This window comes from Diceros bicornis, chromosome 11 (assembly GCF_020826845.1).
Source record: "Diceros bicornis minor isolate mBicDic1 chromosome 11, mDicBic1.mat.cur, whole genome shotgun sequence".
Lineage (NCBI taxonomy): Eukaryota > Metazoa > Chordata > Mammalia > Perissodactyla > Rhinocerotidae > Diceros > Diceros bicornis.
Window position 1 is genome coordinate 39,325,424 of NC_080750.1, and position 25,241 is coordinate 39,350,664.

The 25,241-nt window shown below is 33.0% G+C and overlaps 1 protein-coding gene across 7 annotated transcripts in view; it reads right to left on the minus strand.

Moving 5' to 3' along the window:
- The window catches only part of LRBA (LPS responsive beige-like anchor protein), a 723,014-nt gene that overhangs the window by 559,451 nt on the left and 138,322 nt on the right, over window positions 1–25,241 (minus strand). For all 7 annotated transcript variants that reach the window (XM_058550176.1, XM_058550181.1, XM_058550180.1 and 4 more), the window contains 5 exons: window positions 19,248–19,340; window positions 17,914–18,022; window positions 17,413–17,494; window positions 14,963–15,086; window positions 14,462–14,654 (listed from right to left, as the gene is read on the minus strand). In XM_058550176.1, the coding sequence (XP_058406159.1) occupies window positions 14,462–14,654; window positions 14,963–15,086; window positions 17,413–17,494; window positions 17,914–18,022; window positions 19,248–19,340 (601 nt within the window). The remainder of the gene's footprint in view (window positions 1–14,461; window positions 14,655–14,962; window positions 15,087–17,412; window positions 17,495–17,913; window positions 18,023–19,247; window positions 19,341–25,241) is intronic.

The following is a 25,241-nucleotide window of genomic DNA, read 5'->3' on the forward strand; positions in this document are numbered from 1 at the left end:
CCCAGCTAAAAGACTAGTCATTAATCTTGACAATCATTTGATAGCTAATCTATAGCTGTTTGTAATGTGTGGAAAGCACTTCTATAAACTACTAGTTAAAGATACCCATGAACTAATAACTACAACATTTATTTCGCCATTACTTTCAACTTAATTGGCACTCAAATTTACTAATTAGGAGATAAAAGATGAAGACAATACATCAAGAGATTAACATTATTAATCTACATATTTAAAAAAATTTAACCTAGGGCCGGCCCCATGGCTTAGCACTTAAGTGTGGGCGCTCTGCTACTGGCGGCCCAGGTTCAGATCCCGGGCGCGCACTGACATACCGCTTCTCCAGCGATGCTGAGGCCGCGTCCCACATACAGCAACTAGAAGGACATGCAACTACGACATACAACTATCTACTGGGGCTTTGGGGAAAAAAAGGAGGAGGATTGGCAATAGATGTTAGCTCAGAGCTGGTCTTCCTCAACAAAAAGAGGAGGATTAGCATGGATGTTAGCTCAGGGCTGATCTTCCTCACACACACAAAAAAAAATTTAACCTATAAAAATTTAGACTCTTTTAAATGTTAGGCAATGTTGAGGAACTGGCTTTCTTTTTTAAGCAAATGCATCTTTTTCACTGTATGTTATTTTCCTATGGAAATACCAGCTGAATATGATGTACTAACTTCTAATTGTTAGGTTACCAACCCTTCCAGAGTTGACAAATAAGATATATCTTTAAAAATAGCTGAATCTTCCCATATAGGCTATCAATAAGCATAGCTCAAAATGATCACTACCACACAACAAGAAATCTTTTATAGAGACTCTGATCCAACAGCTTGCAAAAACAATGGTGTAAGGTAACAGATATAATAATTATAATCAAACTATAAATATTTACAAGTTTATAAATATTTACTGATCTATTTCTTGCAAAGCACCTTGGTTACAAACCTAAATACTGTGGTTCAAACCTAAGCTCTTAAATGCTACCTTAATACAACCTGACTGGAGGGATATCAAGGCCTAGGCTATCCTAAGAAAACTACGTGAGAGAATTAGTTTTGAAAACAACATGAGAAGTTCAATGACAAAAGGAAACAATCTCATGAGGAAAATAAGTCATATACATAATAAGCTATACATTCATTGTGTAATAAACTTAAAAACATTTTTTGAATAGGTAGTATATTTTGATGGGGTTCAGAAAACACTACCACAAAATATGGCACATTGGCATACTGAATATTTTTAAGATGAAGGAATTTGAGAAACAGCAGGTGCAGAAAGGACTCTCTGACCTCTCCACCCTCCCCTGAAGCAGATCATAGAAACAGTCATATTAGAAGAACTCTCTGATGCCTTCCACTCCCAGAAGCCTCTCATGTGAGAGATGCCCTCTCAGAAGACCGAAGGATGCAGAGAAGAATCCAAATGAACAGGCCTTGCTAATTTTCCCCCAGTTCACTATCCTTAGCTTATATCCTCTGTCCTATTGTGTTTTTTCCACAACTTTCTACTCTTCATCAAATCTGGTATGAAAAGGCTCAGGCTTAACCAATTCTTTGGGTCATCATTTCCTTATGGAAGCTCTCACGTCATGTAAAACTTAGAGTATTAAATAAATGTATATTCTTTTCTCCTGTTAATCTCTCTGTCAGTTTAATTTTCAGCCCAGGGACCCTAAGAGAGTCAAGGAAAAGTTTTTCCTCTCCTACAATTCACATGATTCAAATATAAAACAGTATATAGTGTAGAAGTCTCCCTCCACCACTGGTCTGCACCTGCACAATTTCCCCAACAAGCAGGCAACCAGTTATTAATTTCTTATGCATCTTTCTAGGGTATTTTTGTGCATACATACACAAACATAAATTCTTATTTTTCCACCTGTTTTACTCACTAAAATCACGATACAACTGTTCCACACTTTCTTTTGTCACTTAATATATCTTAGTAAACTATCTCATGATAGTTTTAATTTGTGGTCCCTTACAATGAGTAGGTTGAGCATCTTTTTATATATATGTAAAGTACTTTTTACTTAGTTTCCTATGAGTTGTTTGATTATATCTTTTGTCCATTTTTCTACTGGGTTGTCTTTTCCTATCTATTTCCAAGAAGATTTTATATATTACGAATGTTACCTTTGCTCTGGTTCTAAATAGTTTTTCTGAATGTGTCATTTGCCTTTTGACTTGGCTGATGGTATTCTGCTTGCTTTTTTTGTCACAAAGGTTTTTGTTTCATGTAGTAAAAATTATTAGTCTTTTTTTCTTTTTAATGGTTCTAGATTCTAAATTATAGTTAGAAGATTCTTACACACTCCAAAGTTACAGGAGAATTCTCTGTATTTTCTCCTAGTACTTCTATGGTCCCCCACCACCTACATTTAATTTAATTGATCTATATGTTAAATTTCCTGGTGCTCCAAGTTTTTTTTCCCCTAGATGAATTGTCTATTGTCCCAACACCATTTATCGAACAGTCCATCTTTTCCCTGCTGATTTGAGATATATCCTTTATAACACACTGAAGTCTTGTATGGAATTTCATATACTTCTGGACTTTCTCTTCCATTCCCTGGTCAGCCTACCTCTTCATATGTCAATACCACATTTTTAAAATTATTGACATTTGGTAATATGTTTTAGTATTTGGTAGTTTAGTATTTAGTATTAGTATCTCATTGCTCTTTACAGAGTTTTCCTGGATATTTCTACTTATTTTGCCATACTTTCCCTTAATAATTAGCTTGCTCTATTTTATCCCTACCAAAAAAAAAGATTGGTTAGTATTTTATTGGGATTTCATTAAATTTATAAGATAATCTAAAGAAATGTTAAGTTATTATAACTTTATGATGTTGAGTCTTCCTCTTCTGGGAAATGTTTTTCCTTTTGTTAACACTTTTGTGTGCCCCATGCGGATGTTTTAAGACTTTTTCAAGTAATTCAAAGTGTAGTTTAGAAATATATACAATATATTCCTGGCAGTATGCAGAAATTACATAATCATGCCTAGAAATACCAGAAAGTACACAGAAGTACCAGGAAGATGCTGACATTTAAGTTTGGACTTCAGTAATAAATACTTATTTGCAAGATAGAAAAGGATTAAGGGCAAAGGGAGATGACACACAGAAGGAATTTAAAAAGATGTAAGAACGGTGAAAGAACATGGTTCATTTAAGCATTTAAGATACTGAGTTATTTGGTAAAGCAATAAGATTAAAGTATTTCTAGGAATGGTGAGCAATAAAAATAGTAAGTAAACAGTGCAAATGGTAAGCACATGTTGGAACATTAAAGGCTCTGTGAACCATAAGAAGGAGTTGGAATTTTATCATACAGATAAGGGCAAGCTCTATTTATCCATAACTGCTTAAAAAGGCAACTATATGATTTAACACAGAGAAATTAGAAAATTATTTTCAAATGGACTTGACTTGTAAACACTATTCCACTCAGATGTAGCTTAAAATAAACCCATTACAAAAACACAAAGACAAAAAATAAAAAAATTTAAAAAAAATGACGCATACCTATATACAATTTGCCAAAGAAAAAGAAAATTTAAAAGTAGTACAATAGTATTTTTGTTTATATTGACAGAGACTCTCCTTAACCAAACTTTAGTCAGGTTCCTCTGAACTCTCTTCTCAACTAGGCCCTGTCCTTGCCAGATCTGCCTCTCTGAGTTTCAGCAAGAATCCTGCTAAGTCAGTTTAGAGAGAATCCCTCACTCTCAACTTCTGATCACCTTGATATCTGATCAAATTCCTCATTCCCCATCATCCACCAGGTGATATTCGATCAGCCTGGCCTGCCTTTACAAAGAATCCTGTTAAAAGTTTGTGCAACCAGAATCTCTCTCACCCCAGATGTTTCCTCTTAATAATTGTCCATCCACTGAAGCCCCTCCCTACTCCTACTCTGTTCCTTGGCTATAAATCCCCACTTTTCCTTGTTGTATTCAGAAATGAGCCCAGTTCTATACTCAGATCTCTTTTCCCCTATTGCAATAGTTCCTGAATAAAATCTGATTTTACTGCTTTAACTACTGTCTGACTCTAGTTCTCTTTAACAATATTTTATATACATATATATATATATATATATGTGCTTAATATTATATAACACTATTTATACTCAAAGGTTTTAAAATTAATTTTCAACATATTTTTAAAAAATTGCTTCCACCAATTTTTCTAAACAGAAGTTTGGAGAAATCCAGAATATGAAAAGCAAACTAAATCACTCAATTATTTCCTCCCAGAATTTTAAGTGGTCTAATATTCAGACGTTACACCGAAGTTGCAACTTTTGGAATGAAGTTCAGCTTATTTTAGTAAGCAACCCTAGTAAATATAAAAACAAACTTTAGCCTTCATAAAATGATTTTTGAGCAACACCTCCTTATTAACACCAAGTGAGATGCAATTTAAACAGAAGCCTTCCAACCACTTAGTATCATCTTAATCTCTATAAATATCATATTAACACATGGAAACATTCTTGAATTAATTTAAAAGAAAAAACAAAATTCTTCCCTGAAACTTCCTCAAAGTATAAGAACTTTTACCTAATCAATCATTGCTCCCCAGTTCCCATGCTTAAAAATACACATGTAATAAATAGTAAGTTAAGCTCATCGTGGTGGGCAATACCACATATATTTTTAAATATTTGTAGCAATAGCTGAGATGTACAGAATGCTTACTGTATACTGTTTTAAGCATCTGGCATATATTGACACACTTAATCTTCAGAGCAACCCTAAAAAATAGAGAGTATTATCCTAATTTTATATAGATGGAGGTAGGAAGCACTGTGACAAAGAAAAATATCACACTAATCTTTTTGTTTTTTTAAAAATTCATGTTGACCAATTTTATTTTCTGAAGAATAATCCACACAGGTACTCTCATGCAAAGCTAGAGTATAAATTGGTACAAATTTTTAGACAGCCATTTAGCAATACCTACTAAAATTTTTTAAAACACGTGCCAACTCCTTCTTCTGGAATTTAGGAACTTATCCTACAAAATAAGAGATAGTTATACAGGAGCAGGTTCATCACAGCTCAAAGATAAGGGAAATTTGGTGTATGGGCAATACACTGTAACATAAATGAACAGATTTAGAAAACATCACCTCCACCAATTTTTCCAAATAAAATTTTGGAGAATGCCAGAATATGAAAAGTAAACTTGCATCATTTACTCAATCACTCCTTCCTAGAATTACAAGTGGTCTGAGAACATTCAAAGGTTACATCAAAGCTGCAGCTTATTTACTCTTAACTTTACTTCTCCATACTATGATGTGTTATATATACCTAATAATATGCAGCCATTAAAATTCATGTAAAAAGTATATCATTAAATAAAATAATACTGTAAAATATCACAAATACATATTTTTTTAAAGAAAATAATTATATGTATGTGTATATTTATGTATAGAACAGAAGACTGGAAAGTCTTACACTAAAATGTTGCTATTAAGTTATACACAGGTGATTGGGTAATGGGTGATTCTTGGTTTGTGTGTGTATGCATTTGCACTAGGTTCCAAATTTCCTACAATGAGCATATATTCATTTAAAAATTTAAAATTATTTCATTAAAAAAACTTAAAGAATACTTCGGCAATTAAGTATAAAATGCTGACAATCCATGAAATATGGAAATTTTATAACTCCTAGTGTTTCTTAATATGTAGCTTTTAATTTTATTATATAGCCACCATAAACACACACATGCATATTTATATATGTGAGTTTATATCTTGTGATTTTTCAAAATACTTTTAAAAAACAACTTTGAGAATTTTAAAAAAACTGATTTCCACAAGCTTTACACCCAGCCTAAAATGTACTTTCTTCTTATATAAAACGACTGACATTTATGTTTAAACCATTTCATCAGATTGTTAATAGCAAGTAAAGTCTCAAGATATTTCAAATAATCCAAAGTAATTAAATACTTTTACTTGTTGAATAACTTTTATTTGTTGATTATTTTAAATCACAGACCCATTCTACCTTATAGCAGTATAGGTCTAGACAAAATACAGTATCTCAAGGTTTTAGTTTTATTAGTTTAGAAAAAGAATGTTTTTGGACAGTTCTCATAATTCAGAATATATTAAATGCCTTAATTTAAATTTTAATTAAAGATAAGCATTTTAGCATACCAAGTAAAAAAAAAGTATTATTTAATTACTCAAGATAATGTTCAATTTGAATCACAAAAAAAGGAAAAGAAAAAGATTAATAAAAATCTAGAGAACACACAAGAAAATAATGATATTACAAAAGTTACTCTTAACAAGTACACATTTGAAATCTTGAGACCAAAGTAACCAACATAGTGCAGTTACACCAGAAGAGCCTATTACTGCTTATAAAACCTAGTTCAGCTGTTGGAGGAGAGGGATACAGTGACAAACAGCTTCCCTGCTACAAAGGTGGCAGGAAATCTATCAAACTGGACAATAAAATTGCAATTGAGTTTCTTTCGCTTTTTATAGCAGCTGAATGTATCCTGATGTAACTCTGCAAAAGCTATCCAATTCTGCAACATTAGTTTTTTACACACCAGTTCTTTATCAAGAAACGTTATAAATTTGTGATACTGAGATTTAAAATGGCTGCAAAAAGGAAAAAATAAGCATCACTGCAGTATCATATGCATGAAAATATTTATAAAGATTTAAGAATAAATATTTTCAGAGAAAAAAATTTGGTTTTAATAATTCCAGCGGAATTTTTAACAGCATGCTACAAATTGTTCACCTACTTACTGAATCACTTCAGCTCCATCCTAAACTTTATTAAATATTGATTTGAAGAGTCTTAGAAAATAAGTCGTCCATTTTAAAAGTAGATGTCAAGATATTAAAATCTCAAAAAAATTAACGATATAGCAATAGTCAAATAAATTACATATATAAACCTTATGAAAGAGAAAAGCATTTTAATCAATGAGGAAAATTCACAAAAAGACATAAAACTAAAAGGCATTAATTAAACATTAAAATTTAAGGGCAAAACCATAAGAACCAACTTGTAACTTAAAATTTTTCTTTTCCCTCTCATAAAATTAAGTAAAGCTTTAGCACATATCTTTTAAAGTATACTTTAACAACAAAAAGTGATAGGTCCAGTTTTTCTAGATAAAAACACTCCACAATTAACCAAATCAGCATTTATTCCATTTTATAATTGTAATCCTAAAACAAGAGTCAAAGACTGGTTCTTGGCACAAAAATAGGCAAAAAGAGGCCTCTCCATACAGCAACTATTTTCTTTGCAAAGGTTTTAAGATCCATTTAAAATCATAAGTCACTGGAGTAAAGAAAAATATAAACTAATTAAAACTATATATATGAAACAAAACTTAAAGCCTACTTTGGGTTTGTTGTGTATAAATTGAGTCTAAAAAAATATTGATTTCAGACACTACATAACAAGAATAGTTTGCATTTCTTCCTTTAACATTCTCTTTCACTGTAACATACGCTCCCAGAAAGACAAAAAAGGTTTTCCTTTACAGTTAAAAAAAAATTGTCTTAAGTTAAGGCTCTTAACTGGGGTCTATATTCAATTTATGTAGAATTTCTCTATATTCATCATACTTTCTAAAGAGTATATTACATTAGCAGCTTAGTGTGAAAGGTAGGAAGGGGAGAATTCTTTTTTTTTTTGTGAGGAAGATCGGCCCTGAGCTAACATCTGCCAATCCTCCTCTGTTTGCTGAGGAAGACTGGCCCTGGGCTAACATCCATGCTCGTCTTCCTCCACTTTATATGGGATGCCGCCACAGCAAGGCTTGCCAAGCAGTGCGTCGGTGCGCGCCCGGGATCCGAACTGGCAAACCCCGGGCCGCCACAGCGGAGCACGCGCACTTAATCGCTTGCGCCACCAGGCCGGCCCCTGGAAGGGGAGAATTTTATAAAAATTAGTAAAAATAATTTCCTGTACACTCAGAGGGGCACTCAAAATTTGGAGTGCATAAGAAGGGCTTATTTCAAAATACAAATTTCTAGGAACATCACATGAGATTCAGATTAAGATTCTAAGGTGGGGTCCAGGAAACTCTAATAAAATGCACATCTTAAGTTACTCTGATAAGGTGATTCCCAAATCATACCACATGTGACTGTGTCATTGGTACTTCAAAGACAGGTGCTGCAGCTATTTCACCGGTTACTGATAAGAAAAGACTGAGGTGCTAAGGCAGACACAGGGTGGCATGGCACCACATAAGAGTTGAACCAAAAGGCCCCAAACAATGACGATGTAGTTATTCTTTCTCCTTCCTGCAACAAATATTTAATGTACAACTGCCAAGTACTCAACACTACGCACAGTTCAATGAGATATAAAGTATAAAACCTTTTGTCCCTGCTGATGAGAGCTTACAAGGAACAGCCAAAATAAGATACAAGAACTCACTTTTAACTAATAATATAATATGAGAGATATTACAGGATCATACATGATTAAATGCCAGTCTACATTTGCTATATCACTCATTACTGCTCTTCAGGTATGTTCCACATCCCCAAGCAAACCAAACAATTCACCATGCTTTTCCCTCAGTGACACCACCTCTGTACCTTTGCTCATGCCAATTCCTCCACCAGAGAGTCTCATCACCCCAATATCTACATGCCCAAATCTTATTTACCCTTCAAGGCTGTAGTCAAATGACATCTGTTCTACAAATTGCTCAGATGCCCATAGGCGAGGCTGCCTCTCCTTTCATGGTGAATATCTCTTCTATGGCACTTACTCCTTCCTGTGCTTTGTAGTTTTTTGTACATGTATTATCTCCCATATTAGAAAGTAACTTCTTTCAAGATAAGATCTGTTCCTGATTCATCTTTCTATCTTTCATAGTAATTAGAAGGTACTCAAATAGAAAAACTTAGGAAGAACAAAAGGGAGGAGTGGAAAGGAAAAAAAGAAAGAGGAAAGATAAAGATACAAAGGGGACAAAAAGACATGGGCAAGTGGAGTAAGATTTAGACACAGAGTGATTGAAAATGAGTGAGAAAGACCACAGAGCATCTGACCAACCGAGAGAGGTGGCAGGAGAGAAGCAGAGATAAAACAAACACAGATTCACTAAGGACAGATGGACAGAGAAAAAGAGAAATAGGTTAGAGGGAGGGAGAAGGCAGGAGATACAGAATGGGTAGAGGGATGGTGGAGAGAAGAAGAGAGAAAGAAAAAGAGAGAGATGGGAAAGACAGAGATAGTGGCTAAAAGAAGAAAAGAGACACAAGCAAAGAGGGAGAGAGGTAGCTAGGCAGTGACAGAGGGTGGCACGAACTGTGCCAGGTACCCACAGTCAATGCCAATAGCCAGAGTGGGGGGTGGAGAAAATTGATTGATTAGTTGGAGATTGGGGAGAAAGAGGAGGTAGGGGGAGACAGGGAGTGAGGAAGAGAGAGCGAGGAAGTAAGGGAAGAGGGAAGAGGGGGAAGGAGGAGGGCGGGGAGGGAAAAAGACGGAGAAGGAGGAAGGGGGAGAGAGAGACGTTTAGATACCAAGAGAAAATTAAGTGCTGTGAATTCATACAGGATGACATGGCCTTAGAGTATGAAAAACTATCAAATAGGAGTGATTTAGCTAGATAAATCCTGAAAAATATTAAGAATTGGGGTAAGTATACAAAGGAGCACAGAGTGCATGCTATGAATAAATCAAAAGGAAGATTTAACAAAGCATGATATATTTTTAAAAGACTAGAACCAACATAGCCAGAGCAGAGACTTTTGTCAAGTAAAACAGTGAAAGGTCAGGTAGGAAACACTTTTTTCAAGGAGAATAGTGAAAGATTAGGTAGATATTTGTAAAAAAAAAAAAAAAATCTTATTTACCTTTCTAAGAAGATTAGAACAAAGTGTTTATGGAGGGAAGTAACATTACATAAATTAATTTTTAGCTTAATAAATCTAGAGGAAAACAATACCTAAAGCTACTGACCATTAGAAATATCCAGAGTAGAAGTGATCTGGACGTGTATAAAGATCTACAAATCATTAAGAAAAAGGAAAACTTCAAAATAGGCAAAAGACAAAACCTTCCAAAAATAAGACATTTAACAGTATCACGGGTTAGAGGGTGGAATATTATTAGGACCTAGCAATTCTTCTCCTACTTATATTTCCCAGAGCAGTGCTTTTTTCAAATTGAGGATAATTCAGTTGGTAGATCATGGAATCAACTTACTGGGGTATCATCAGCATTTTTAAATAAAAAAGAATAGAAAACATAAGAGTGCATCACTATATACCAAAGTTTAGTGAGGGTAAATATTGTCTCATGAAACCTGTTTCAGGTGTGTGGGGAAAGGGGTAGAGGTGAGTCTGGGGGGGTGTGTGAACATACATACCTGGTCACAATAAATTTCTTACTGTGAGTCACAGTTATAAGAAGTTTGAAAATGACAACTCTATTAAAACCATTGTCTTTGTGCACCTGAGTTATTCAAAGCAGTGAAAATGAATGAACCAAAACTATATGTAACAATTTTAAAAAATCTTAGAAACAAAAGACGTGACAGAGAAAAATTAGTAACAGAAGAGTCCACACAGTATGACGTCATTTGCATAAACTACAAAAATAGGCAAAAAAGATCATATATTACTAGGAATACATTTTTAACTTTTTAAAGAAGAGAACGATAAACACAAAATTCAAAATGGTGATTAGGTTTGGGGTGAGGAGGGGTGAGGCTTGGACAGAGAGGACCACAGAGCATGTTCTTTAAGCTGGATAGTCACAATTCTTCCTTTATAACAATTTATAGCATATATGCTACACAAGTTATTTTGGATGTCATTAATTCTTCATTTTAAAAGTTGTATTTATATGAAACATGAACCGACTGGGGCCTGAACTAGTGTGCTGGCAGTAAGAATGAGAACAAAAAGGATGAACAGGAGAAATGATAGAGCTATAACAAAGGAAATAGTCACTGAGGATTTAATTCTATTTTCTGTGATTTCATTCATTAACTCTTAATGTCAACTAATATATATACCCACATATACCATTTCTAGATTAGACATTGATGGTTAAGAAAAGTTTAGAAACTTGACTGAGTTTACGCAACTAAAAAATTATTATAAATCAGAATTCAAACTCACAATTATCCTGTCTCCAAAGCCCATGTTCTCTTCATTACTTATACAAATGGATTGGTAGCTAGATATAAACATTTAGTCATAAATGCCCAAAAACTCAAAGGTACCTGAGAGATCTCCTAGCCCAACCCCTTTATTTTATATATATATGTAGGAAATTCAATTTATATATAGGAAATTCAAAGAGAGCTGGCTATTGGCCCTAAAGACCCTATGACTTCAGCAGTTCTCAAGCTTTTTGGTCTCAGAATCCTTCGGACCCTTAAAAAGAACTGAAGCCTCCCCAAAACCTTTTATTCATATGAGGTATATCTATTACTACTTAACATATTAGAAATTAAGTAATATTTTACAAATATTAATTCATTTAAAAATAACAATAAATCCATTATATGTTAATATAAATATTTTTTCAAAAATGACTATTTTTCAAAACTAATAATAATAATGAGAAGACTGCTATTATTTCACAATTGTGCAAATCTCTTTAAATTCTTGCTTAGAAGAAGACAGTTGCATTCTAATACCTGCTTTTGCATTCAATCTGTTGCATTGTATTTTTGCGGCTGAAATATCCACCCTCAAATAGATATGTAGCTGAGAAAGGAGAACCTCACACACTCCCTAAAAAGGTCTCCTGGGCTCCCAAGGTCTTTAGGCTGTACCTTAAGAATTACTGCTCTAAAAGTTATATTCCTCTAGCCATCCTTCCTAAGGACTTGAACAAACTAAAGTGTATACGAAAGCACTGAATTAACATACACTATTTAGAAATTTTGAAAAATCAAATTCATACTGGTACTTTCCTAACCTAGAATTCCCCCAGATCTATCTGAAATACAATCCAAATGTATATAAGGCCCAAACTCAACCCTGTTTTTCTCATGATCTTTTGTAAAGGCAAAAACAATACTAGCAGAAAATCAGTCCAGAGTGCAGCAGCCCACTACCATAGAAATCAGCATAGCTGGGCATCAGCACAAACTAAAATAAGTTAGATAAGAAGTGGCAAACAATTTCTGTAAAGTGCCAAGCAGTAAATATTCCAGGCTTGAAGGCCATACAGTCTCTGTTACAAATACTCAATACTTGTAGCACAAAAATAGCCATAGAAAACATATAAAAAAATGGGAGAGACTGTGTTTCAATAAAACTTTATATTTAGAGAAACAGGTCAGGCCAGATTTGGCCCTCAGGCCATGCATGGCTGAACACTGCATTAGACTAAACTAAGCAACTCAAAAATGTAGTGACATGGGGCCAGCCTCGTGGCCTAGTGGTTAAATTCAGCACGCTCTGCTTTGGCAGCCCAGGTTCGGTTCCCTGGCGCGGACCTACATCACTCATTGGTGGCCATGCTGTGGCGGCAACCCACATACCAAATAGAGGAAGATTGGCACAGATGTTAGCTCAGGGCAAATCTTCCTCAAGCAAAACGAGGAGGATTGGCAACAGATGTTAGCTCAGGGCAAATCTTCCTCATCAAAACAAAAAAAAACGTAGTGATAAAAACAAAGCCATTTTATAAAATCATATCGTTTTCTTACTTAGCACTGGATTGTCCTCAAACATAAATTTGTAGGATGATATCTTCCAATCTAAGATATCTTTGTAAATCCTTGCAGATAGTAATGCACGTCCCTCTCATTGAGAAAGGAGGAGACAGAACAAATAACTCTTAGGTACTTTCAAATAACTAAAAGTTATTCAAACATCTAAAAACATATATTCAGGAAATTATAATATATTCCAATAAAATGGCAAATATTCCAAAATATTCCAGACTATAACTGTAATAGTCAATAAAATAAAACATTCAAAGATACACCAAATTTATCATTTCTGTTCTTTACTCCTTCTAGTCAATTTATAATTAATATAAGTATATATTATATTCCTTCTGAGTATAGAAAGAGCTCTTAAGATACAAAAAGCATAAACCATAAAAGAAACTAATAAATTTTACATTAATTATTTGAAATGTAAAATTTCCTCAGAAGACACAAAGATAAAACTGCAAAAATAAATAGATAGGCCTCAAATTGGCAGAAGATATTCATGAACAATATAGCTAGCAAAGGATTAAGACCAAGAATATATAAAAAACCCCCATAAAACAACAAGAAAATTCATATTAATATTATGGAGATATAGCATTTAAAAATCATCAAATTTGCAAATTTTTAAAGCTCCAGCTGTACCAAGTGATGAGGTGATGTGAAACAGAATTTGACACATTCCTGGCAAGAATGTAAACTGATATACCACTTTGGAAAAGAATTTGCATTATCTCCTAATGCTCAACATCTGCATCTTACAAGTCAGCAATTCAACTTTTAGGAGTATATATAGAGAAACCTGCAAATACATACAAAAATGCATAAATAATGCTCATCAACTAGTAAATGGATAAAATCATACCATGGAATACAACACAATTGAGAAAATAAACACAACTACATGGGTATGGATGAACCTCAATGACAAGTAAAAATAGCAAGTTGCAGAAAAATGCATTTAATATGATACCATTTAAGTATAAACATGAAAAATAAAATTATTTAATGTTTAGAGTTAAAAATATAGTTAAAAATATATAGAAGACATAAAAATAATGAAAACACCAAATTTCAGGTTAGTGGGGGAAGAAAGAGGGGCTACCACTGGTGGACAAAGCAACTGGGATGGGGAACCCAATTTCATAAACAGTGGGAGGTACGTTATTCTTCATACCTTTTTGTATGCCTAGAATATTTCATAAAATATATACATAAATAACTAACTTACATTGGCTCAAGTTAAAAAAAAGAAAAAACAAACTGATTCTCCCAAATCAATTTTTTAGCTAACTATAACATGAGCAAAGGGCAAACATTAGCCAGAGCTTTTCTGTTTACTCAACTACCTTACATTACTAAAGTAACTTCTCATCTTTGAACATACTGCGCCACCTTGTGTTCAAAAGCTTTGAACTACTACAAAAATCAGAGAACCATATCTGTGAAAATGGCTACTTGAAAATATAAATTCCCTTATGCTGTGGCATGAAGTTTCACTTTATTAGGTTAAGCACACATAAAAGTGGCATTTGAAAAAACTATTTTGTTTCTGAAGAAGTTGGAAATACTTTATATTTCTTTTTAGTCATTCCCTTTTTTAATTGTTCATTTCACTGCACTTTCAGAGAATAATCTGCCTTTTTTCCTTGATTTTAAGTAAATAAAATTTTTTAAATAAGTAAAACTCAAAATTATCAACAGTTAAAATTCTAAAATACACTTTCATAAAGAAACTTACCTTTGAATGTGTGATTGATAAGGTATCTACCCACACACGCCAGCCACCCCACTCATATTTGACTGCATGGTAAAGTAGGATTCTGAATATGGCATATACCATTTCTGTTATCTTTTGCTCATCTGAATTCTTAGGATTAAAATAGCAAAGAGAAAGCATCCACTCTTGCCACACAGAACATTGTAGCAAGCTCCTGAAAATTATAAGAGGATACTGAATTACTTACAAAATAAATCATCTGAAAGAACTCTAGAAAGTAAAAGTTTGAAACAAAATAAACAAAAAAAACACCTTTATCTATGTATTCAAAGCAATTAAAGGATGTGGTACTAAAACTCAATTTAACCGTATGGTACATTACTTACATACCCTTAATGACAAAAACGCATATGGAAAATTCATTTCACAGTATTTTTTAAAGCAATTTTTCTCAGAAAAAATGGACTTAAATTCAAAACTAGACTTGAATACTGCAAATAAATGCTTTCTGATCCTGCTTACCTTCTGTTTTCTCTACTGTTATTAAAAAGTTTAATCATGTCAGAAAGAAAGGCTCTGCGAACTTCCATGCTCTCTGGGCACTGGGGAGAATTTCGAAGGAGGGTCGCGATTACTTTTAGTATCTCTGTAAGACAATTCATAAATTAGTAAAAATCAAAACACTACAAAAAATTCATGATGGAAGATCATCAATATATTGCAATTTCTTCTGTTTCCCTGACATAAATGTCTACTAAAAACATCCTCTTTTGTGTGCTAAAAAAAATCATCATCTGCAAAGAAGAATGACAATACACTCACTAGAAAGCATCCATAAACACGAAAGGGATTTCTTTTTTATTTCATCATTAGAATGTGTAAAGGTAAAGTTAAATTTTAAAAGATTATAACAAATCAAGTTCAATTATAAATGAATTAAAGGATGGTAAAACTGCTGACAACTCTCCCTAATCTCTGCCAATTAGTAAAGCTGATCTTAAAAAAAAAAAAAAAACTAAAATCAAAATCTCAGAAAAAGAGAACTCTCAACTTCTTCAACAAAATTTATGTTATGCACACACATACCCTTTCCTTCATCATCATAAATTTTAAAGGCTCTCAAGACATTTTTTCCACAATTTAAAAAGTAAAATTAGATATAAAAAACAAAAGAAATTAAAACCTATTCGACACCCTGAAGAAAAAAAAAAAGGAAACTGCTACTGTAAAGGTCTTAAATATAATGCTGTCTAAATTTCTAGTACTTAGCTTTAAGAAAAAAAATTCTTTAAAATATATACTTAAATCCAAAACTTTAAAGAGAAGAAGCAAAAAGAGCTATAATCCTGAATTTAAAGTTAAATATCAAATTTTTACCCAATTAAAAATTTAGGAGTTCTAAACTAGCATTTTGCCAAGGTTTTTGATGATTCTGAAGCAATATGTTCAAAATATCAAATACGAAAGTACTTTATCATACAATTAATAATATTCTGGGAGCAATTTCTGAATTTTTCTAATGACAAATTCAAAATTTCTCTACCTGAACAATGATTACAACAATAATGATAATCATAATGATGATAATAATAATAACCACTAATTTTGAGGATACACTCTTGTAAGGCACTGTTTTAAGAAAATACAGGTATTAACACATTTAATCCTTATACAATGATAGCTAGATATTATTATTATCCCAATTTTAAGGATAAGAAAACTAAGGCACACAGAAATTAAGTAATTTACCCAAAGTCACACAACTATTAAGACACACAGACAAGATTAAAAGGCAAGCAGCTTATATTTTTAAACGCCATACCATACCACTTGCCTTTTCTGAGCCAGTATATTATGTAGATAATATATTCTAAAATTCTCAATTCAATAACTCACCTTCCCCATAACCACATAAAATATATTTTATAATATATATGAAATATATATATTCAAGGTTTTCTCTTTTTTTTACTCTCTAAAATAATGACATCATGTCTCCCTGAAGGCTGAGAAAAAGTAAACTTCAGAGACATGTTTTTAAAACTAGCACTGAAATAGAGTACTACAAACACAAACACAACTCACCACACAAAATTACATAATTGAATTTCAAAACTCTACAGACCAGTTATTTTAATGTCAATAATCTTAAAAAGCAAGATGAAAAATGTACACTTTGTACAAGTGCTTAAGAATTCTAAGTTTCAAAAGAAAAGACTGTTAAACAAGACTAAGTTCATAAACAATAAAGAAGGTAGATATTTTTCAATTCCAAACTTGGTATTCTTAAATTGACAGTAATTTAAGAAGAAGGCTACCTCCATGGTTCATGTAATCTAGCCTGACATCACTAAATAGTGTAATCAAAACTTCACTGAAAATCTGAACACACACTAAATCAAGATCTTATGCATGTAATTCTCCAAAACCTCTCCAGAAACATTTCCACATAATCTAAGGTCAATTTGAAGTTATATTCAACATCAAAGAAATAAAACTAGTATTATATCATTGCCTGTAATGAAATATTCTTTGAACAACGTGTTTTCAACAATATCTACTTTAGGTTTTTCACAGTGACTTTCTTTTTAGTAGAAAAAGGTACTTTTTAAAAGTATAAAAAAGAGGGAGAAATGGGTGAAGGTGTTCCAAGGGTACAAACTTCCAGTTATAAGCTGAATTAGTTCTGGGGATGTAATATACAACATGGTTACCACAGTTAACAATACTGTATTGTATATCTGAAAATTGCTAAGGGAGCAGATCTTAAAAGTTCTCACCCCATACACAGAAAAAATTATACCTACATCAAGTGATAGACGTGTTAACTAACTTATTGTGGTAATTATTTCACAATATATACATATACCAAATCATTTGTTTGTACACCTTTAATTTACATGATGTTATATGTCAATTATATCTCAATAAAGCTGGAAAAACAAAAAAATAAAAGTATATAAAATACATACGAGGATTTTGTATCTTTACTGAAGAATCAGGATCTGGATGCTGTTTATGTATAACTTGAGTACAAATCTGTTCTATAAGAATCTACAGAAGCAAAACAATAGATTGTGTTAGCATAATCACTGTATTACCATCACTATTAATAAACTTTAAGTACAGCACTAATAAACATTAAATATACAGTTCGATATTGTCATGCTAAATATTTTCTACATTATATAAAATAAATAGTTTCAACATATAACTTTACTTTTAGTTAATTATAAAATGAGACATCAAATAATCAATACAATGGAGGAAATACTTAAACAAAGATGTCCACACTGTTTAATAAATCACAGATTAATAGATTTATAAAGACAAAGCCACATCTTTATATAACTGATCTCAAAATTGTACAGCAAACCTAAATGATCTTATTTCATCTGAAGACTATCAACTCAATGATACGGGCATTTTCATAATAAGAAATTAGCACTATTAAATTCTAACTACATTCCTACCTCAAACAGGACATTATACGTGGTCATTGTGATTAAATTTGTCTGAAGCATGAGTCTTTCAGCTAGCAATGAAAACAATCCATGTCCAAGCATGATTTCAGCTTTTCTTCTGTGATTACACAAAAAGAAATAAATGCAGAGTTTTATTATTCACTATTTAGTATGCATGTTGGATGAAGGAGATTCAAAAATGTTTTTTACGTTACCAAGAAATTCCAACTCAGTAACTCTCCCAATTTTTTTCAACCTAGAACTTATAAGGCCACAAAGTCTTTAAGCAGAGAAATACGAACTATAATATAAGCACATCTAAAGTTTAACAAAAAAAAAAATACAAGACTGACTACGCCACAGCAAGCAAAAATCTCCACCAAAAGCTTCAGAGCAATTATTCATTAACTAGTTGCCACTCTCCATCAGCAATGAGCTAAGCTCTACTATGGATAATCTAAAGCCTAATAAGTAGTTAAGTAGAAAAACAGTGTGGAAGAAAAGGTAGAAGAAATATAAGAGAATTAAGAAAATGAATACTATGAAGATAAATACACCAAAATTAAACTTCCAAACAAAAATTTAGAAACTGAAAGATCATAAACTTTAATTCTACCCCCGGGTTTGTCAAATTTTTTCTGCAAATAGCTGAATAGTAAATATTTTAGGCTTTGTGGACCATATGTTCCCTGTAGCAGCAATTCAACACTGCTGTTGCAACGTGAAAACAGGCATAGATAATAAGCAAATAAATTATTGTGGCTTTGTTCCAATAAAACTTTATTTAACATTTGGATCAGGCAGCCCGCTGGATCCAACATAAAGAACACAGTTTACCAACGTTTTTCTACTACCAAAATTGTTAATTTTTATAATAAACCAATTCTTGTACAAGGACCAATATGTAAGATATAGATGTCTGCATTCAGCTAAGAAAAAAAGTACGCATTCTACTTTTTAGTTATGTATGTAGTAGAACACACTATGTGACAAACATCCAGGTTAATATGGTAGCTTTATAGTACACATAAAGCTAACGATGATCAAGCCACCTAAAATGAAGTCTCCATGGTATCTAGAATTCAATTTACGCAACTGTATTCTCATAATAAACCAAAAATAAACGGAAAATTAAAATAATTTTCACATAAAACAAACAATATACTCCTGTCCTCACTTTATTTTTAACATCTAGAAATGGGATTAAATTTATATAGCATTTTATGAATAAAAATAAAGGAAAGAAAGACTAGAGGAATCACAGCACACAAATACTTTTTCAAAGATTTATAAAATAAATAAGTAATATACAACAGCCTATTTTAGATTTCATGCATACTCACTTTGGGGCCAGGTGTTTTAAAAAATATCCCATTGCCTTGAGAGCTTGTACTCTGATCCCTTCGCTTGTTGATGCCATAAGTTTATAGATAACACTGCATGAATTAAAATTAAAAAAGAATTACTTTGAGTATATTTTTCAAAGATAATGATTTAAGATATATATATAATATATATATTTGTGCATGTATTTTCATATATTCATATGATTATAAACCTAATTTCAAGTACGATCTGGGTGAATTTAATATACATTTCTGACATTTAAAAGCTTGCTTATCAACTATATCTTGTCTTCAAGAAACTCAATTTAAATATAAAGACACATATAGATTAAAAGTAAATGAATGGAGAAAAATACACCATGCCAACACTAATCAAAAAAAAGCAAGAGTAGCTACATTAATTTTAGACAGAGCAGACTTCAACAAGGAAAGTTACCAGGAATAAAGAAGGGCATTACATAATGATAAAGGGGTCAATCATCCAAGAAGACATAGCAGTCCTTATCATGTATGCACCTAACAATGGAGCCTAAAACTATGGGATGCAAAAACCGATAGAACTGCAAGGAGAAATAGATGAATCCACTATCATGGCTGAAAACTCCTATGTTCCTCTCTCAAAAATGGACAGATCCAACAGGCAAAAAACCAGTAAGGACATAGTTGAACTCCTCAATACTAACAATCAACCAGATATAACTGACATCTATAGACTACTTCATCCAACAACAGCAGAATACACATTTTTCTCAAGCTCACATTGAAAAATCACTAGGTAGACCACATTCAAGGCCATAAAACACACCTAAACCAATGCAGAGATTAGAAACCACCTAAGGTTTGCTCTCAAACCACAATGGAATTAAACTAGAAATTAGTAACGGAGAGATAGCCGGAAAATCCCAAAATACCTGGAGATTAAATCAGACACTTCTATGGGCCGGCCCCGTGGCTTAGCGGTTAGGTGCGCGTGCTCCGCTGCTGGCGGCCAGAGTTCGGATCCCGGGCGCGCACCGACGCACCGCTTCTCCGGCCACGCTGAGGCCGTGTCCCACATACAGCAACTAGAAGGATGTGCAGCTATGACATACAACTATCTACTGGGGCTTTGGGGGTAAAATAAATAAATAAAATCTTTAAATAAAAAAAAAAAAAACCAGACACTTCTAAATAACATATAAGTCCAAGAAGAAATCTCAAGAAAAATTAGAAGCATTTTCAACTAAAAAAAATGAAAACACAACTTAAAAAATCTGTGGGATGCAGTGAAAGCAGGCTTACAGAGAAATTTATAGCACTGAATACGTATATTAGAAAAGAAGATCTAAAATCAGTAATTTAAGTTTCTACCCTAGTAAACTAGAAAAGGAAGAGAAAATTCAATCCAAAGTGAGCAGGAGAAAAGAAATAAGTATTAGAGTAGAAAGCAACGAAATTGAAAACAGAAAATCCGAGAAAACTCAACAAAACCAAAAGCTGGTTCTTTGAAAAAAATCAATAAAATCGATAGGCTTCTAGTCAGGCTAACAAAGAAAAAAGAGAGAAGACACAATTAACTAATATCAGAAATGAAAGAGTGGACATCATTACAGATCCCATGGATACATAAAGGATAATAAAGGAATACTATGAACAATTCTATGCCCACAAATTCTAAACCTAGATAAAATGGAACAATTCCTTAAAAGATACAATATGCCAAAACTCACACAATAAAAAATAAATGATATGAATAGGCTTATGTCTACTAAAGATATTGAATCAATAATTAATAACCTTCCAAAATGGAAAGTACCAAGCCCAGATGGGTTCACTGGTGAATGCTATCAAACATTTAAAGAAGAAATTATACCAATTCTCTTCAATCTCCTTCAGAGGACAGAAGCAGAAGAAATATTTCTTAACTCATTCTTTGAGCCACCATTACCCTATACCAAAACCAGAAAACGACATCACAGGGAAACAACAGACCAACATCTCTCATTAACAAAGATTAAAGAACCATCAACAAAATATTAGCAAATCAAATCCAAAAAAGTATAAAAAGAATTATATACCATGACCAAGTTGGATTTATCCCAGGTATGGAAGGTTGGTTCACCATTTGAAAAGCAATTAATATAATCCATCACATGAACAGATAAGAAAGAAAAATTACTGATCATATCAGTAGAGGCAGGAAAAGTATTTGACAAAATCCAACACTCATTCATATTAAAAACTCCAAATAAAATAAGAATAGAGGGGAACTTTCTCAACTTGATAGACTATCTAAAAAACCCTACAGCTAACACTATACTTAATGGGAAGAAACTCGAAACTTTCTTACTAAGATCAGGTACAAGGAAAGAATATCCCCTCTCACCATTCCATTTCAACTTCATAGTGGAAGTTCTTGCTAAAGCAAATAAATAGTATAAAGATTGTGAAGAAACACATAAAACCGTCTTTGTTTGCAGATGACATGACCATCTATGAAGAAAATTTAGGAGAATTGACAAAAAAAAATCCTGGAACCAATAAGTAATTATAGCAAGACTGCATAATACAAAGTCAATATACACAAGTCAATTGCTATCCTCAATATCAACAATGAACAAGTGGAATATGAAATTAAAAATACAATACCATTTACATTAGCACTCAAAAAAATGAAACACAAGTATATATCAACCAAAATATGTACAAGATCTATAGGAGAAAAACTACAAAACCGATGAACAAAATCAAAGAACTAAATAAACGGAGAGAAAATGCATGTTCATGGACAGGAAGACTCAATATCTCAAGATCCCAGTTCTTTCCAACTTGATCTATAGATTCAGTGCAATTCCAATCAAATCCCAGCAAGCTATTTTATGGACATCAACAAACCATTCTAAAGTTCATATGAAGATCAAAAGCCCAGAATAGCCAACACAATATTGAAGGAGAAGAACAAAGTTGTAAGATTGATGATACCTGACGTCGAGACTTACTATATTCTCATGTTCACCACGCAAAGACTAATTGCTATACACCTGAAATTTATACAATGTTTTAAACCAATGTTATTGCAATAAAAAAAAAAAAAGATTGAGAGCTTCTGGGCTGGAAGCACACTGCTGCACTGAGAAGGCTGTGTGCCTGAGAGGACATGGAATCTCTGTGCCCCCCCCCCACTTTGCTCTATGCAGCTTTCCCATTGGGCTGTTCCTGAGCTGTATCCTTTATAATAAACCATTAATCGTAAAAAAAAAAAAAAAAAAGACATTATAAAGCTACAGTAATCAAGACAGTGTGGTAGTGGCAAAAAAATATACAAAGAGATCAACAGAAAAGAATAGAGAGTGTAGAAATAGACCCACATCAATACAGTCAACCAATCTTGGACAAAGCAGCAGCAAAGGCAATACAATGAACCAAAGATATTCTTTGTCAACAAATGACACTGGAACAACTGAACATCTACATGCAAATAAATGAATCTAGACACAGACCTTGCATCCTTCAGAAAAATTAACTCAAAATAGACCTAAATGTAAAATGCAAAACTATAAAATTCCTAGAAGACAACATAGGAGAAAACTTAGATGACCTTGGTTATGGTGATGTGTTTTTGGATACAACACCAAAGACACAATCCACAAAGAAAATAACTGATAAGCTGGACTTCATTAAAATTAAAAACTTCTGCTCTACAAAAGAAAATATGAAGAGAATTAGAAGACAAGACAGACTTGGAGAAAATACTTGGCAAAAGACATATCTGATAAAAGACTGTTATCCAAAATATACAAAGAACTCTTAAAACTCAACAGTAGGGGGCCGGCCCCGTGGCTTGGCAGTTGTGTGCGGGCGCTCCACTACTGGTGGCCCCGGTTCGGATCCCGGGCGTGCACTGACGCACCGCTTCTCCGGCCATGCTGAGGCCGCGTCCCACATACAGCAACTAGAAGGATGTGCAGCGATGACATACAACTATCTACTGGGGCTTTGGGTAAAAAAAAAAGGAGGAGGATTGGCAATAGATGTTAGCTCAGAGCCGGTCTTTCTCAGCAAAAAAAGAGGAGGATTAGCACGGATGTTAGCTCAGGGCTGATCTCCCTCACAAAAAAAAAAACAAAAAACAAAAAAAAACTCAACAGTAAGAAAACAAACAATTCGATTAAAAAATGGGCCAATGAACTTAACAGACACCTCATCAGAGAAGATATACAAATGGCAAATAAGCATATAAGAAGATGCTCCATATCATATGTCATCAGGGAAATGCAACTTAAAACAACAATGACAAACCATTACACACCTACTAAAATGGCCAAAATCCAGAAGACACAACACCAAATGCTGGTGAGGATGGGAAGCAATAGGAACTCTCATTCATTGCTGGTGGGAATGCAACATGATACAGCCACTTTGGAAGATGGTTTGGCAGTTTCTTACAAAACTAAACATACTCTTACCATACGATCCAGTATCCTACTCCTTGGAATTTACCCAAAGGAGTTGAAAACTTATGTCCACACAAAAACCTGCGCATGCATGTTTATAGCAGTATTATTCATAATTTCCAAAACTTGCACTCAAGATGTCTTTCAATACGTGAATGGATAAACTATGGATATCCAAATAATGGAATATTATTCAGCCCTAAAACAAATGAGCTATCAAGCCATAAAAAGACACGAAGGAAACTTAAATGCATATTACTAAGTAAAAGAAGCCAATCTGAAAAGGCTACTAACGTATGATTACAACTATATGACATTCTGGAAAAGGCAAAACTATGAAAACAGTAAAAGATTAGTGGTTACCAGAGCTTAGAGGGGACAGGGGAGAGTGGAGAAGGGATGAAGAGGCAGAGCACAGAGGATTTTTAGAGCAGTGAAAATACTGTGTGATATCATAGTGATGGATACATGCCATTATACATTTGTCCAAATCCACAGAATGTATAACACTGAGAATGAACTATAATGTAAACTATGGACTTTGGGTGATTATGATGTGTCAGTGTAAGTTCATCAACTGTACCACTGGGGATGTTGAAGATAAGGGAGGCAATACATATGTACGGGCAGGGGGTATATGAGAAATCTCTGTACCTCCCTCTCAATTTTGCTGTAAACATCAAACTGCTCTAAAAAAAAACAAAGTCTTAAAAAAATTTGCTTGTCTCACACTAGTTATTGTTCCTTTTAATGAAGACTAAGAAATGAGAACAAATTGGAATATTTAGGAACTATGGTGGCTTTTCCATGCATGTACTTATACAAACTATATGGCATAAACTTGGCTTTGAGAGATGTTTTTTCTCTACTACAGGCTTACCAATGCCCTTTGGAGGTTACCAACACCTTTTTTTAATTCAATACAAAGAAATCATTGTTTAGTGGTAGCACATATTTAAATTTGTATATAATTCTCATCATGATAAGCAAGGGAAGAGGATAATGAATGATAATGATAACAGGTAATGAATAATAACCAAAAATAATTACAAAAGTAAAAAAATTTAAAGATCAAAGAAACCTAAAAATAAATTTTGCATTCAATTCTCAAAAATTACATAGTAATATAATTTTTTAAAAAATCTCTCAGGCCATTCAGTTATAGGCCACTGATTTGAGTATAAGCAAAATTTGAGTATGATACAAAATTTGAGTTTTATAAGCAAAGTTCAACTGATTCATTATAGCATTTCTTTCCTCATAAACATTTAGAAAAAAATTGGAAACTTTTATGATTGTTTTAAAATATTAACACTGTCAAGTATCCTTCTAGATAAAAAATTTCACTGTTTAATAACTGTCTGAAAAAAAAAGAATTATGAACAAAAAGGAAAGATCTTGATACTTTGGTGATCAACACATAAGGAAATATATAAAAAGATGTTTGTTTCCTCTTAAAATATGAACTAAAAGCATCTAATTTCATAACACATTGTAATCTCATAAAATGAGACATCTGAAACTAGTCATTTTTTAATTCAAATTGTACTACCAAAAC